At 46.9% G+C, this 13,841-nt stretch overlaps 2 protein-coding genes across 3 annotated transcripts in view; one reads left to right on the top strand and one right to left on the bottom strand.

Annotated features, from left to right (window-relative positions):
• The window catches only part of ZNRF3 (zinc and ring finger 3), a 148,622-nt gene extending 147,414 nt beyond the window's left edge, over positions 1 to 1,208 (top strand). For both annotated transcript variants that reach the window (XM_024120887.3, XM_055080396.1), the window contains exon 9: positions 1,064 to 1,208. In XM_024120887.3, coding sequence (XP_023976655.1) covers positions 1,064 to 1,107 — 44 coding nt within the window. In that variant the 3' untranslated portion in view covers positions 1,108 to 1,208. The remainder of the gene's footprint in view (positions 1 to 1,063) is intronic.
• A 3,920-nt stretch (positions 1,209 to 5,128) lies between these two features.
• On the bottom strand, positions 5,129 to 9,288 carry C19H22orf31 (chromosome 19 C22orf31 homolog). The gene is given in 4 exon segments (XM_024120940.2): positions 5,129 to 5,637; positions 6,538 to 6,824; positions 6,827 to 6,986; positions 9,256 to 9,288. Coding segments are annotated over 4 exon segments (921 nt in total). The 3' UTR covers positions 5,129 to 5,196.
• Between the last annotated feature and the right edge of the window lie 4,553 nt (positions 9,289 to 13,841).

Below are 13,841 nucleotides of genomic sequence, written 5' to 3'. Positions count from 1 at the left end.
TGTGAGAACCACATGTGCTGGTTTTCCTCTGGTCCAGAAAATTGAATCTCCACAGAAATGAAACTTAGCAAAAGACATGCAAAACCCAAGTCCAGATTTTTTATTATTAGATTCAGCAGACATCACCAAATTGTGATAAAGTTGCCAAACCTTTTGTCTTCAGTAGTGAACAGTGTGCAGTCTAGCACCTTTGAGTAGCACTGGGACAATTCCAACTCCAGAGTAAACCCCACATGGATCTGCTCTGCTCCCCGCCGCCTGCTGTCCGCAGCTGGGCCCGTTTCCTCTCTCCAGGGCGGGGGCAGTAGCTTTCTGACTGGTCTCCTGTGGCTGGTCTTGCCTTCTGTTCCACGTGGGCGCCACAGTCGTCTTTTTTAAAACATAAGTCTGTGTCTTTACACCAGAAAACTCTTCACTGACTTGCCATTACCTTCCAAATTTTAGAAATGTAAACCCCTCACCCAGGTCTGTATGATCAGGCCCTGGCCCCCGACCCCCACACAACCTCCTCCCGCATCCTTCCTTGTCATGACGTCAGCCGCCTTGCCTCCGTCCTCTTCTTCCAACGTGCCAGGCTCATTCCAGCCTCCAGGCCTCTCTACCGCTTCTCTCCTGCAGATCTTGGGTTAAGAGCAGGCCTCTAGCCCCCTCCGAGCTCACTGTCACACCACACCCTCTGTTTACTTCCCAGGTTTTCACGATCTGAAATTACTTTGTTGTGAGGTGTGGGAGCTCCACGATGGGGGTCTTACCAGTGCCTGCAACAGGGCCCGAGGCACATCTTTTGTACATTGTGTTTTCATGCTGCCTAAGGGTTTCCAGAAGGCTCTGCACAGCCTGATGAGGGAGGCCGGCTCCCTAGAAGGCCCCCGTGCCCTCAGAAAGGGGGCTCCACTTCAGCCCTTTACCATATACACAGTCCATCCAGCATCCAGAGCTGTCACTTCTGAGAGCCCACCACACGCTAGGATGGGCCCCCAGGTCCCTTGCCTCGTCCCTGCATGTGGTGCCCAAAGCCTGCAGGCCCGGCCCCCTCCCCTGACGATTGTTCTCTCTCTCCCAGGACCGAGATCTCGCCCGGCCGACAGTGGCGGCCCTGGAGCCTGAGCTCAGAAGGAACTCTTCCGTGGAAATGGGAACTGTACGGAGACTCCAAACTCTGACTTCCTACAGAAAAAAAAAGAAAAAAAAGATTTTTTTAGCTTTGACAAACACAAAAATGGTAATAAAGAGAGCCCTCCTCAACCCAAAATGTGAGCCACATGTGGCAACCCCCTCCTCCCAATTAACAAACCAACAGACAGAATTCTCTTAGTCTTTTGCCTCTTGAGAACATGTTACTCTTCTGTTTTGTAAAGTGTGTGTGCTTGGGGTTCGAGGTGTGTGGGATTGACTTCTCTGCTTTGTTTTTTAAGATATTATATGTAAATGTAAAAAGTTATTTAAATATATATTTTAAAGAACCCTAACCACCAACTTTTGCTGAAAAAAAAAAAAAAATCACTGCTGCAGTAATTGAACCACATCATGTGTAGATACTGTTGTCTCCCTCGAGGGAGCTCAGGCCTTTGAAAAGCTCAGGGCTACACCTGCCTTAGAAAATGAACCAGAAACTTGAAGTAAAGCTAGTTGATATGGGTACAAACTCTGAGGAACAATGCAATGCTGCCTCTTACTTTCTCGTGGTAAATCCCAACGTACAAAATGTCAGGCCTTCTCGGAAGCCATGCCTCTCCAGCGCGCACCTTCAGGCAGCTGATGGAAACAGCTTGGGGTCGGGTGGAAGGTCTGCAGCACTGCAGAGCTGGGACAAGCCATTGCTACGTAAGCCCCAGGGTGACAGGGACGATTCTGCATAGTGTCCTCAGTCTGTCCCCTCTGGTCATCGTCCTAACTAGAAGGACAGAGTTTACAGTCCTAATTTTGGGCTTCCTGCCACTGGCTGCAGAGATGGCTCGACGGGGTGTGTGGGGAGAGACACCCTGGAGGAATGTACGTGGTTTTGCAGCCTTGGTGTCTGCCCCAGCTGGGGGAGAGGTGGGATGGAGGGCGCCCCGGAGTGGGCCTGTGCGCATGCGGTCCGAGTGCGCCCGGCCACACACACCCCCGCTGCTTCCGGCGTTGGGCGGCCCTCCCGGGTGCCGGTCGCCGGGACCCGATAGGGTCTGAGCTCCCTTTGAATGACAACGTTTCCCATCCCATTGCTTCAGGGTTGTTCAGCCCTCTGCCTCATGGCTGAAATTACTCATCTCGCCTGCAAATGTCTACTATCCTTTCTACCTAATGCACTATTCTGTATTGATTCTCCATGAGACAGAGTGAAAGAGACTATCAGATAGTTTAGACCCAAAGGGTAGGTTTTTGTATATTGTTCCAACCTTTTGTTGTTTGTTGTTGCTGTTGTTGTTTTAAGAGGGAAGAAGAGTTTAAAAACCCAAACCATTTTTTAAAAGATGTTTCCATTTTAAAAGGGAGAATCTATTTAAAGCTATTTCAGATCAGGGATCGTTATCCTTTTTGTCCAATGTATTTCTTGTTATTAAAAAAATTTTTTAGAGGAAAGTAATCACATTAGCCCTTGTGTTCGCTAACTCTTCTGGTCACTTCTGTTTATTCATTTATTCAGCAGGTGTTTGTTGTCATCTGAAATGCTCATTTGCTGAATAGGAGCCTTGAGTCCTGGTCCCCTGTAGGTGGGGAAACAGAGACCCACCGTGGACTGCCAGGGGACTGTGACGGCTCTTCTCCAGTCAGGCCCAGGGGAAGGTCAGCCCAGGGTCCACATCTCACAACGTTTTGAATGAGAATCTTACTGAATCCCTTTTTCTTAAAAACCCCAGCCTGTAATGAGGAAATGTACTTACTTCCAGCCAATATTTGTCAGAAAGAAATTCCAGCATCAAACGATTGAGCTGTTTGCCATTAAGGAGCTCACTGTGGTGAGATTTGTCGTCCAGCCTCTGAGGTGCAGTCCCTTGGGGACTGCCCCCACCCCCAGCACCGCCTGTGCCCAGCACACCTGTTGGCGAGGGTGTGCGAAATGGCTGAGCCCCATGACACGTGATCTGGGCCGCCTTTATTCCTCGGGCCAGGAGTAGCAGCTGCTGAGGACAGCAGCTTGCATCTTGTGGTTTTAGGGAAGGGGTGGGGGGCATGGCTTCTAACTTGAACTACAAAAAGCAGCTTCTCATTGTTGAGATTTTGTTTGTTTGTGACTTTGTGTTTGTTTGTTTGTTTTTAATGCCTTTGAGTGCATATTATCTTCCTTGTCTGAAATCATACCCCCAAAGGGGCTTTCTTTAGCCCTGGCTGGAAAACCACTCCTCAGCAGCCTTAAGCAATAAATAGATGAGGAGAGCATGTGGCTTCAACTGGGCTTATTAAAATAAATGAGTCCAATTTTCATTTGAAAGAGCAGTAACTACAGATGGCCAAAAAAACCACATTTAATTTTCATAGTTTATAGGGTGATAGAAACAGAAAAGTGAAACTTTCAGACTTTAAACCTCAGCCGTTGTCTTAAATTTGTGTTGGGTCACCAGAGTATGGTGACCAACTATATCGCCTCACCATTCAAATCAAAAGAAATGTCTTCTTTGAAGTCATAAGACTCCAATAATGATGACAAGGACCTTTTCTCGGTGGCCTCTCAGTGGCATGTGGGAGTTATATAGCTATAGAAACTGGGAGCATCACATCTTCCATTGAGAGACACGCGCACACACACACACGCAGGAATGTGACTGTTGGGCGTGGTGTCATGGCCCAGCCTCGGGTGTAGGACAGCCATGTAGACTGAATAGTGCTAGAACCAGTTAAAAATGGGGGTTTGGGAGTTCTGGTCCACCAGGTACCTCTTTGTAGTAGACACAGCCCCAGGATGCTGGCCTTAACTCTCCGTCTCTTTGCCTCTCCCTAACCCTAACCCTAACCCTAATCCTAACCCACGCCGTTTTATGACATGTCCACCACTCTGCTGTCCACCACTCACACCCTCCCTTATGTGCTGCTAGTTCCTACTCAAAGCTCATGCAGGACTAATGCTTTTAAAATGAGGTCTAAAAAATAATTACTAATCAAGAGTATTATTTTTTAAACAGAACTGCCTTTTTCTATTCTTTATATAAACTCTTATTGTGTTGGTCTAACAAGGCACTATTTTAAAATGTTTTTTTAAAAATTTCTCCCATAGCACTTAAAAGATATTTTGTAAAGACTTTGCTGTAAAGATTTTGTAATAAAGTGGTCTAAGGGCTCCTTCTCCAACATTACCATTTAAAAAAAATGTTTTAAAGGCTAGAAAACAACTTATGTATATTCTGTATATGTATAGCAGCACATTTCATTTATGGAAATATGTTCTCAGAATATTTATTTACTAATATATTTATCTTAAGCCATGTCTTATGTTGAGAGTGTGACGTTGGAATAATCATTGAAAATGACTAACATGAGGCCCTGTAAATACATGATAATTGCACACAGATTTTACATATTTGCCGACCAAAAATGATTTAAAACAAGTTGTAGTCTTCTATGGTTTTGTAACAAATTGTACAAATGACTGTAAAAAAAAAATACAATTTTATCAAGTACATGTTATATATTGTCATTGCTCTATTTGGTAAAGGTCTACAGATTCCACAAAGGAGAGGTCTGCGTGAAGCAGTGCCTAATAACATCAGCTCGCTCATGGGAGCATCTGTGTAATTTCCTCTCCTGTTAACACAGAGTTCAGGTTATTGGGGATCCAGGTGGTGTCTGGGCAAGCATCTGAGAGACAGCGTTTGAAATTATGTCCCTGAGGTGGTGATAGGTTTTCTGCTCAGCCCTATGGGGGGAATGGTGGTCAATCCCAGCAGTCCACTTTTCGAACATAGAGACTGTAAACTGGGTATAACCATCGACTTCATCTGCCAAGCCTTTTCCTATCTGGAAGACTGAGGCCCTCCAGGCCCTCTTTAAGGAATAGGGACTTGTAGGAAAAGAGCTTAAGCATCCAGCCTGGAAATGACCAAATCATGAAGGTGGAGAGGGGCCCTGAGTCTAATGTGAACCTCGTACCCATCTGTCTTGTTTCCCAGGGAGGGTAGTCACTGATCTGTAAGGTGCTCTGAGATGGCGTGGAAGGTGCAAAGTGGTGTTTATTCTTCAGACATCTAGCAGAGAATACCCTAATCCTGTGAGCTCCTGTCCCTATTTCTCGCTTTTTAACTTGGGCCATTTCTTGGGAGCAGGCTCCTCGTGGACCTCCGGCCTCTTCCTGCCTGGCAGTGGGTCCTTCTGAGCACCTTCAGGGGTGGCAGCCTGGCTGCAAAGAGCCTCCCAGGGCTTTTTTTTGATGGCCTTGCCCAGCTCCAAACTGTACCTCTCGGGGGTCACCGAAGGATTCCACAGCATTGGCTCCACCACCGTGTGGTGCAGAGCCCGGTGGCCCTCTGTGCGGAGGCCATGGATGGTTAATGCATCCTCCGACAACTGCTGTCTCTTCCTCATTTCCGGAAGTGAGGCTCGGCCCTTCCAGGACACTGTCCCAATGTCCCGGGGTAGCACTTGGGTGGCAGCCACATGTTCAGCATATCTGCTCTCAAGATCTTGGCAGAGTGTTACTTTTTTCTCCTTTGAACTTTCTTTACCCTAGCCAGGAAGAAAGCAGAGAAGTCAAAGCTAAAACTTGAGAAGGGAGCTCAGGATAATTATCTGGGATTTGTGTCCCCAAGTCTTGGTTACAGCCACAACCAACATTTGTCTAGCATGTTCTAGTTTACCGAATTCCTTCAGGGATACCGCTGCGAGCGTTTCCCCACAGCCCTGTAAGGTCAGCAGGAGACAGCTTTAAAGGCAAGGAAATTGGAATTGGTTTGCCCAAGGCCACACAGCCAGAAGGTGGACCACGGCTGTCGCCTACTGAGTGCCACCCAGGACCCTAAACATCTACTCTGTGCCAGGCTCTGCTCAAAAGCCCTTTGCATGCATTAACTCATTTCATCCTCATGAAACCCTGTGAGGGAAGGGCTGTTTCTCCTCACCTTATAGATGACAAAAACCAAGGTAGAAAGAGACTGAGCCCACGGTCCCCCTCAATTACGGTCAGAGCTGGGATTTGAACACTGACCACCTAGCTCCAGGGTGCATTCTGAGCTCTGCTGGCCACCATGGACTAAGGGAGCTGGACTCAGATCAGGCCTCTGGACACCAAGTTCTCCATGTGGAAGTTCATGGCCAGGTCTGTGGCTCAGCTCTGGGGTTCAAGCATGTGCATCTGAGCCTTTCCCATCCTTATTTTCGCTTCACGTCAAGTTTCTTTTGTCTCCACTTCTGAAAGCCACTTTATCCTCCTCTCAAACTGAGCAAAGGAGAAATATGCATGACCCCAGATCTGTCCTCTCTCCACTAAATCACGCCCCCACCCCCATCCTGACCACCCCCACAATCCTGTCTTTAACTTTAGGGTTTCCTTCTCTTGGCGTGAAGCCCTAGCTTACCTTTCCCTCTCCCCACCCCATCACGTTTTCTCCACCACCAGCCATCACCTACCTCGTTGACGCCTCCTGCAGGCCTCCTGTGCCTGGGTGAGCCTGGCCACTGCCCCACTGGCCACTTGCTCTTGGAACTGATGGAGTTTCTTATCCCACCCCACTGGGCGGCTTTCGTAGCTGAATCGTCCTTGGGCTTTAATCTCTTTGAGGGTTTCGCATCTCCAAACTTGCGTGGTACTGGGCAGCATTTCTCCTTCAGTTGTTGCCTGAGCGACAGTTTAACCAGGGAGAAGGAACTGGCAATTAATGGGTTCTTTACAACTTCCCAAGAAGAGGTGGTACCTGTACGGGAGCATTGATGTTCTGCTTTGCACACTTTCTGGCTGTCCAGATGTTGGTGAGAGCTGGCGAGTCCACATAGCAGTCCTGAAGCCTGGTGTTCAGTAAGATAGACTGTCGGAGTCCATAGGTGGGGTTGCTGGGATCTCGTCTCACAGAGATTGGATGCTAGAATTATAAAGGGGAGAAAAGGAATAAAAAAGGCCAATTCTCAAGCAGAGACTAGAAGGTCTATTTTAGAGGTAAAGCATTAACATCTTTTTATAGACCATTCCTTCCACACAGCTCTTAGAAATCTGTCTGCACAACCTCTCTCCTGCTCACCAAAACCTTTTGTACCAAGTAGGGAAGCAGTAGAACTTCGCAAGGTCACAGTGATGGTCAGGTTCTCAAAGAACATAGCATGCTTGGGCTGGAAGCGGAGGGAGGGTCAGGGAGCATTTATAAGGAATTAAAGACCATTTCTATCCCCTGGAAAGCTAAGGGAACCCATGGCAGGAAAGGAATGGGAGATGGGATCACTCAAGCTTCCTATAGGAGCTGTAGCCACTCCTCAACTAGGCTGCAACCCAGAAATGACAGCAGGTAAAATCGTGCCAAGCCCTGAAATCACTTTCTAACCAGACTGCCATGAGCCAAGAAAAGCTGCTAAGCAGGGAAATATACTCTTGGGTCTAAAAAGGCAAAAACGCAATGTAAATGATGCTGGCCTCCATTTCTTGGGACCAGCCAAGAACAAGAGAACAATTTGGATAGATTAGAATCACACACTTAAAGAGACCTGGCTTTCTAAGAAATGTCATCTATAATAAAATCACCTTACCATATTTCGGTTGCCTTAAATTTTATTTTAGTTAGCTTAGTAGGGGGAAGAAATATGTATTTTCTTCTCCCTTTTTCTCTTTTTTGTTTTGTTTTAATATTTCTATCACCTGTCTTTCTCTGCCTCAGTCATGTATGGGCAAATTGCTGTTTGTTTAGATTTTGGCTCTCATGCAGTTTTGAACCATTATCTCTAGTATTTGTGATGTCACTTTGGTTTGTGATGTGGGTGTGGGTAGGTGTTACATCATCAGATTTTTATAGTTAAATTATATTGGAAGAAGTTCTATTTTCTTGTGCTTACAGCCTCAGGAACTTCTCAAGCCCTCATTTTCCCCAATATGGCGCGGGTGAATTTTGAAGGTTCTGACATTCTTAAGAAGCACACTTTTCACGCAATGTAGTCAAATATGCAGACCAGATTTGTGGATACAGGTAGCGAGATGCATCCTTACAGGTGCGAAAGGGCCCTTCTCCGTGCACATAAAGAAGGTACTGTTAAGTTCTCAGAATAGCTGCCAAGGTTAGGGACCAGAAATGAAAGAACACGTTCCTGCAGCCCTGGGCACCTCTGCCTGCATGTCTCTCCCAGGGAGAATACATGGTTTCTGGAATGCGGTTTTATTTTACATCCCATGGCAAATGCAGTAATTAGAGCTGTTAGCGGTGTCAAGAGCTTGAAACAAGAACAAAGACGCCTCTTCCTGGGAACTCTTGGGCAATGCCTATCTCCTTATCAGGTGCCTGCCCTGTTGGTGGTTTTGATTTTTCATGTACAGAATGCCAAAGGAGGCTCCCTCTCCCGGGGGAGGAGAGCGAAAAGGTGGAAAAACAGAGTATGAGTCTGGCAGGAGTTCCTGGAATCACATGCGTTGCCTGTTTGATTTTTTTGTCCCTGGAGTGAATCAAAGTCGCAGGCAGACCGCACCGCAGGCCGCCGTGGAACCACCACCAGGCCGCCGGCATCTGGACCCACAGACCCTTGGGAGGACAATGGGGTCCATTCAGTGGTAAGCTCTGGCCTCACCTCCCGAGAGGTGGGTCGGTTTTAGAGCTGGGCGTTGGAAAGGGTTTGTCTTTGGGAAGCGTTTGCAGACGTCTGGAGACCGGGTAGGCAGACATCCTTTCAAAGCCAGTGAACCCTGGAGAAGTGCCACCAGGCTCTGGGGCTACGGTCTGCCTTTACTCCGCATGGCAGGGACAGAAGGGCAAGAATGGTACATGGAGCTGATCTGCTTTCCTTCTCTCCTTCCCCATCTTGAGGTTGGCTTTCCCACACCACCTCTTTCCAGACACTCAAATGTATTTACTTTCCTAGGCCTTTGACTCAGGGAGCACTCAGTATCTCCTTCTAGTCCAGAGCTGTTCACACAGATGGCAGCTGATACAGACTCTTCAAGTTCTAACAAATTCTACCTTCTCTCCCTTCTGTGTAACTCCCTTCCATTGATCCTGCCCTAGTAGTAAGCCTCACGTTCCTTAGAAATAACTCAGGGTAATTTGGCCTGTGCTATTTCCTATTTCAGTAAAATCTGTGTTGATTGAATGCTCACTGTAGTCCAAACATGGTCCTAGACAACACTTTACCAACATCATCTCACCAAATGCTACTGACAGTCTTCTGCATGAGTTTGGGTGCTGCTGCCATCCCTACTTTATAGATGAAGAAACTGAAGGTCAGGGACTTCTCTGGTGGTCCAGTGGTAAAGAATCTGTCTTCCAATGCAGGGGACGTGGGTTCAATCCCTGGCTGGGGAACTAAGGTCCCACATGCTGCAGGGCAACTAAGCCCGCATGCCACAACTACTGAGCTCTTGTGCCTCAACTAGAGAGCCCGAATGCTGCAAACTACAGCGCCCACGTGCTCTGGAGCCCACGTACCACAACTAGAGAGAGAAAACCCACACACCACAACTAGAGAGAAGCCCATACCATACCGCAACGAAGAGCCTGCATGCTGCAACTAAGACCCGACACAGCCATAAATAAGTACATAAATAAATTAATTAATTAAAAATTTTTAAAAAGAAAAGAAACTGAAGGTCCAGTTGCTCAAGGACCATGCCTCAGGCCCAAAAGCTAGTAACCAACAAAGGCTGGACTCAACCCAACCAGGGTCTCTACCCACTTTGCTCTTATCCACTCAGAGCTATGCTATGACACTTTGCCTTGCATCTGGTTGGCCCATCCATGTACCACACCTGGGCACGGACCACATCAAGTCCTATTGATGGATCCCAGATCCATTTCTCAATGGGCAAGTGAATTCACATCTCTGGGCCTTACTTTCCTCATCTGTGAAATGCGGATAGTAGGAGTGCCTACCCCAGGATCACTACGAGGACGAAATGGGACAACGCATGTGAAGCACTTGGCATGGCTCCTGGCAGAGAGTAAGTGCTCAGTAAATAAAGTTCTAATTAATGTTGGTTTTGTTTTTTTTTTTTTTTTTTTGGCTGTGCTGTGAGGCATGCAGGACCTTAGTTCCCGAACCAAAGATTGAACCCACGCCCTCTGTGGTGGAAGCACGGAGTCTTAACCACCGGACCACCAGGGAAGTCCCTAATGTTATTAATATTATGGCCCATTCACTCATCTGACCCCTTCTTGAGCCCCTGTTGCTCATGGTCTGAGTGACTTAACCTAACAGTCCCTAATGTTATTAATATTATGGCCCATTCACTCATCTGACCCCTTCTTGAGCCCCTGTTGCTCATGGTCTGAGTGACTTAACCTAACATTTTTTTTTTTTTTTGTGGTATGCGGGCCTCCCTCCGTTGCGGCCTCTCCCGTTGCATCTTCACTAAACATTTGTCAGATTCATCAACCTTACAGAGGTGATGTATCTACAGGAGCTACATTTCCCCCTGGTTTTAGAAGTTGTCCCGAATATCCCTGCTTTGTTAGATGGAAAGGGAAGCGGGTACCTGAGGATACACTAAGGAAAGTAACTAGTCTTTAATAGAGGTTGTTCTGTTGAAGGTTGTTCAGAAGTATAAAGTCAGGATGGAAAGACTCTACTTGATCCAGGGTCCTGAAACCATGGCAAGAGTTTCCATTATTGGTGCCAACACTCGATCCAGAGACCTTGGGGCTGAGGCCGTAGGGCTTCCATGTTGCTAAAAGTCCTGTTCCTGAGATTGGTTCGCCAATGAACCTTTTTCACTCTGCTGAGATCAGTCTAAATAACCTTTATTTTCCACCCATCTTATGGAGCTGTTCTTCCTGACATATCTAAACCACCACTTCTATCTGGAAACACATCTGCCCTTCTCTGATGCTTAGCCAGTCTCTGCTCAATGTATTTTTAGCTCTGATAATCTTTCTTCTTTCTTTTTCTCCTCTACTACCACTCTTCTCTTTAATTTCTCTGAGCTCCTGTTCTGTTTCCGGAGGGTCAGTGAATAAAGAGGAAATTGAGCCGGGCTTCCCTGGTGGAGCAGTGGTTAAGAATCCACCTGCCAATGCAGGGAACACGGGTTCGAGCCCTGGTCAGGGAAGATCCCTCATGCCGCAAAGCAACTAAGCCTGTGCGCCACAACTACTGAGCCTGTGCTCTAGAGCTGGCGAGCCACAACTACCGAGTCCACGCGCCACAGCTACTGAAGTCTGCACGCCTGGAGCCCGTGCTCTGCAAGGAGAGAAGCCACCGTGATGAGAAACCCGCACACTCACTGAAGAGCAGCCCTGCTCTCCACAACTAGAGAAAGCCTGCATGCAGCAGTGAAGACCCAACGCAGCCAAAAATTAAAAAAAAAAAAAGTTGTAAAAAAGAGAGGAAATTGAGCCAATTTATATCAATTCTCATCTTCCTCCTTCATGGCCCACCCCCAAATTCTAGTGGAATTTAGTTGTTTTTAATTTCCTCAGAAGATGTTTTTATTTTAACACCCAAGCAAGTAAACTTCCACACCCATATGGGAACACATCTGAGGTTTGTGATGTAGAAGTTTTAGGAGAGAAGAGAAAAACTTTGGATGAGAGAACTTGAAAAGATTCCTGAACCATGATGCAAACTCGGAGGACCAGTGATTTAGACCACATGTGCTGAATACACACCTATCACGGACCAAGTATGTGAAATGATGTATCCTGCCCATCCTGCCGCCCCTTCTCACCTGTCTCTGAGTTCTCAGATGTGGCCACCTGGATTCCCCACAGACACTGCTAACTCATTATGTTCAAAACCAAATTCTTTTTCTCCCTTCACCCCCATCAGAACAGACTAACTACTGCTTCTCTTGAATTTTCCATCACTAGTTGCCTGACCCAGAACCTGGAAGACAGGATCAGTGCTGAGATGAGCCTGAGGCTAAAGGAAAATCAGGAATCTAGGTCCTGTTTTTATTTAAAGTTTTGAGATTCTGTTCATCATTAATTTTTGACATTCATTTAGAGTTTTTAAAGATATTGCATTAAAACACTGTCCATTAAATATATTTAAAAATTGATTAAATATTTGTCTTGATTACTAAGTTTTGGGGGGCCCCCTTAAATCTTGTGCCTGAGGCCAATGCCTCACTTGCCTCACCCTAATCCCAGCCCTGGACCACTCAGTAGGCATTGGTTGCTAGAACCCCATAAAGATAAGAAGGCAATTCACCACGGTGATGAGGAGTAGGGTCCTGAAGTCCCACTGCCTGGGGTCATAGCCCAGCTCCACCACTAGGCAACCTTTGAGCAAGCCATTTAACCTCTCTTTGTAAATCAGCTATACTCCAATAAAAATTAAAAAAAAAAAAAAAGAATTTGTTTTTTCTTTCCTGACTGACCCATGACTATTTTTTTTTTTTTTTTTTGTGGTATGCGGGCCTCCCTCCGTTGCGGCCTCTCCCGTTGCGGAGCACAGGCTCCGGACACGCAGGCTCAGCGGCCATGGCTCACGGGCCCAGCCGCTCCGTGGCCTGTGGGATCCCCCCAGACCGGGGCGCGAACCCGGTTCCCCTGCATCGGCAGGCGGACGCGCAAACACTGCGCCACCAGGGAAGCCCTAACCTAACATTTTATAGGAACTTCATCCCAGGTCCTTAGTTGTGTGCCATCTGGTTTATGAGGCCAAGCAATGAGCCTCTTTTTTTTTTTTTTAATTGAGGTATAGTTTTTCAGATTCTTTTCTACTATAGGTTATTACAAGATATTGAATATAGTTCCCTGTGCCACACAGTAAATCCTTGTTGTCAAGCAATCAGCCTCTTGAAACGGGGGATGATTCTGATCTGACTTGGGTATCATGACATTTCTTTTCCCATGATCCATCTTCACTAAACATTTGTCAGATTCATCAACCTTACAGAGGTGATGTATCTACAGGAGCTACATTTCCCCCTGGTTTTAGAAGTTGTCCCGAATATCCCTGCTTTGTTAGATGGAAAGGGAAGCGGGTACCTGAGGATACACTAAGGAAAGTAACTAGTCTTTAATAGAGGTTGTTCTGTTGAAGGTTGTTCAGAAGTATAAAGTCAGGATGGAAAGACTCTACTTGATCCAGGGTCCTGAAACCATGGCAAGAGTTTCCATTATTGGTGCCAACACTCGATCCAGAGACCTTGGGGCTGAGGCCGTAGGGCTTCCATGTTGCTAAAAGTCCTGTTCCTGAGATTGGTTCGCCAATGAACCTTTTTCACTCTGCTGAGATCAGTCTAAATAACCTTTATTTTCCACCCATCTTATGGAGCTGTTCTTCCTGACATATCTAAACCACCACTTCTATCTGGAAACACATCTGCCCTTCTCTGATGCTTAGCCAGTCTCTGCTCAATGTATTTTTAGCTCTGATAATCTTTCTTCTTTCTTTTTCTCCTCTACTACCACTCTTCTCTTTAATTTCTCTGAGCTCCTGTTCTGTTTCCGGAGGGTCAGTGAATAAAGAGGAAATTGAGCCGGGCTTCCCTGGTGGAGCAGTGGTTAAGAATCCACCTGCCAATGCAGGGAACACGGGTTCGAGCCCTGGTCAGGGAAGATCCCTCATGCCGCAAAGCAACTAAGCCTGTGCGCCACAACTACTGAGCCTGTGCTCTAGAGCTGGCGAGCCACAACTACCGAGTCCACGCGCCACAGCTACTGAAGTCTGCACGCCTGGAGCCCGTGCTCTGCAAGGAGAGAAGCCACCGTGATGAGAAACCCGCACACTCACTGAAGAGCAGCCCCGCTCTCCACAACTAGAGAAAGCCTGCATGCAGCAGTGAAGACCCAATGCAGCCA

This window comes from Physeter macrocephalus, chromosome 19, assembly GCF_002837175.3.
Source record: "Physeter macrocephalus isolate SW-GA chromosome 19, ASM283717v5, whole genome shotgun sequence".
Classification (NCBI taxonomy): Eukaryota; Metazoa; Chordata; class Mammalia; order Artiodactyla; family Physeteridae; genus Physeter; species Physeter macrocephalus.
This window is presented reverse-complemented; position numbering and strand designations above follow the sequence as displayed.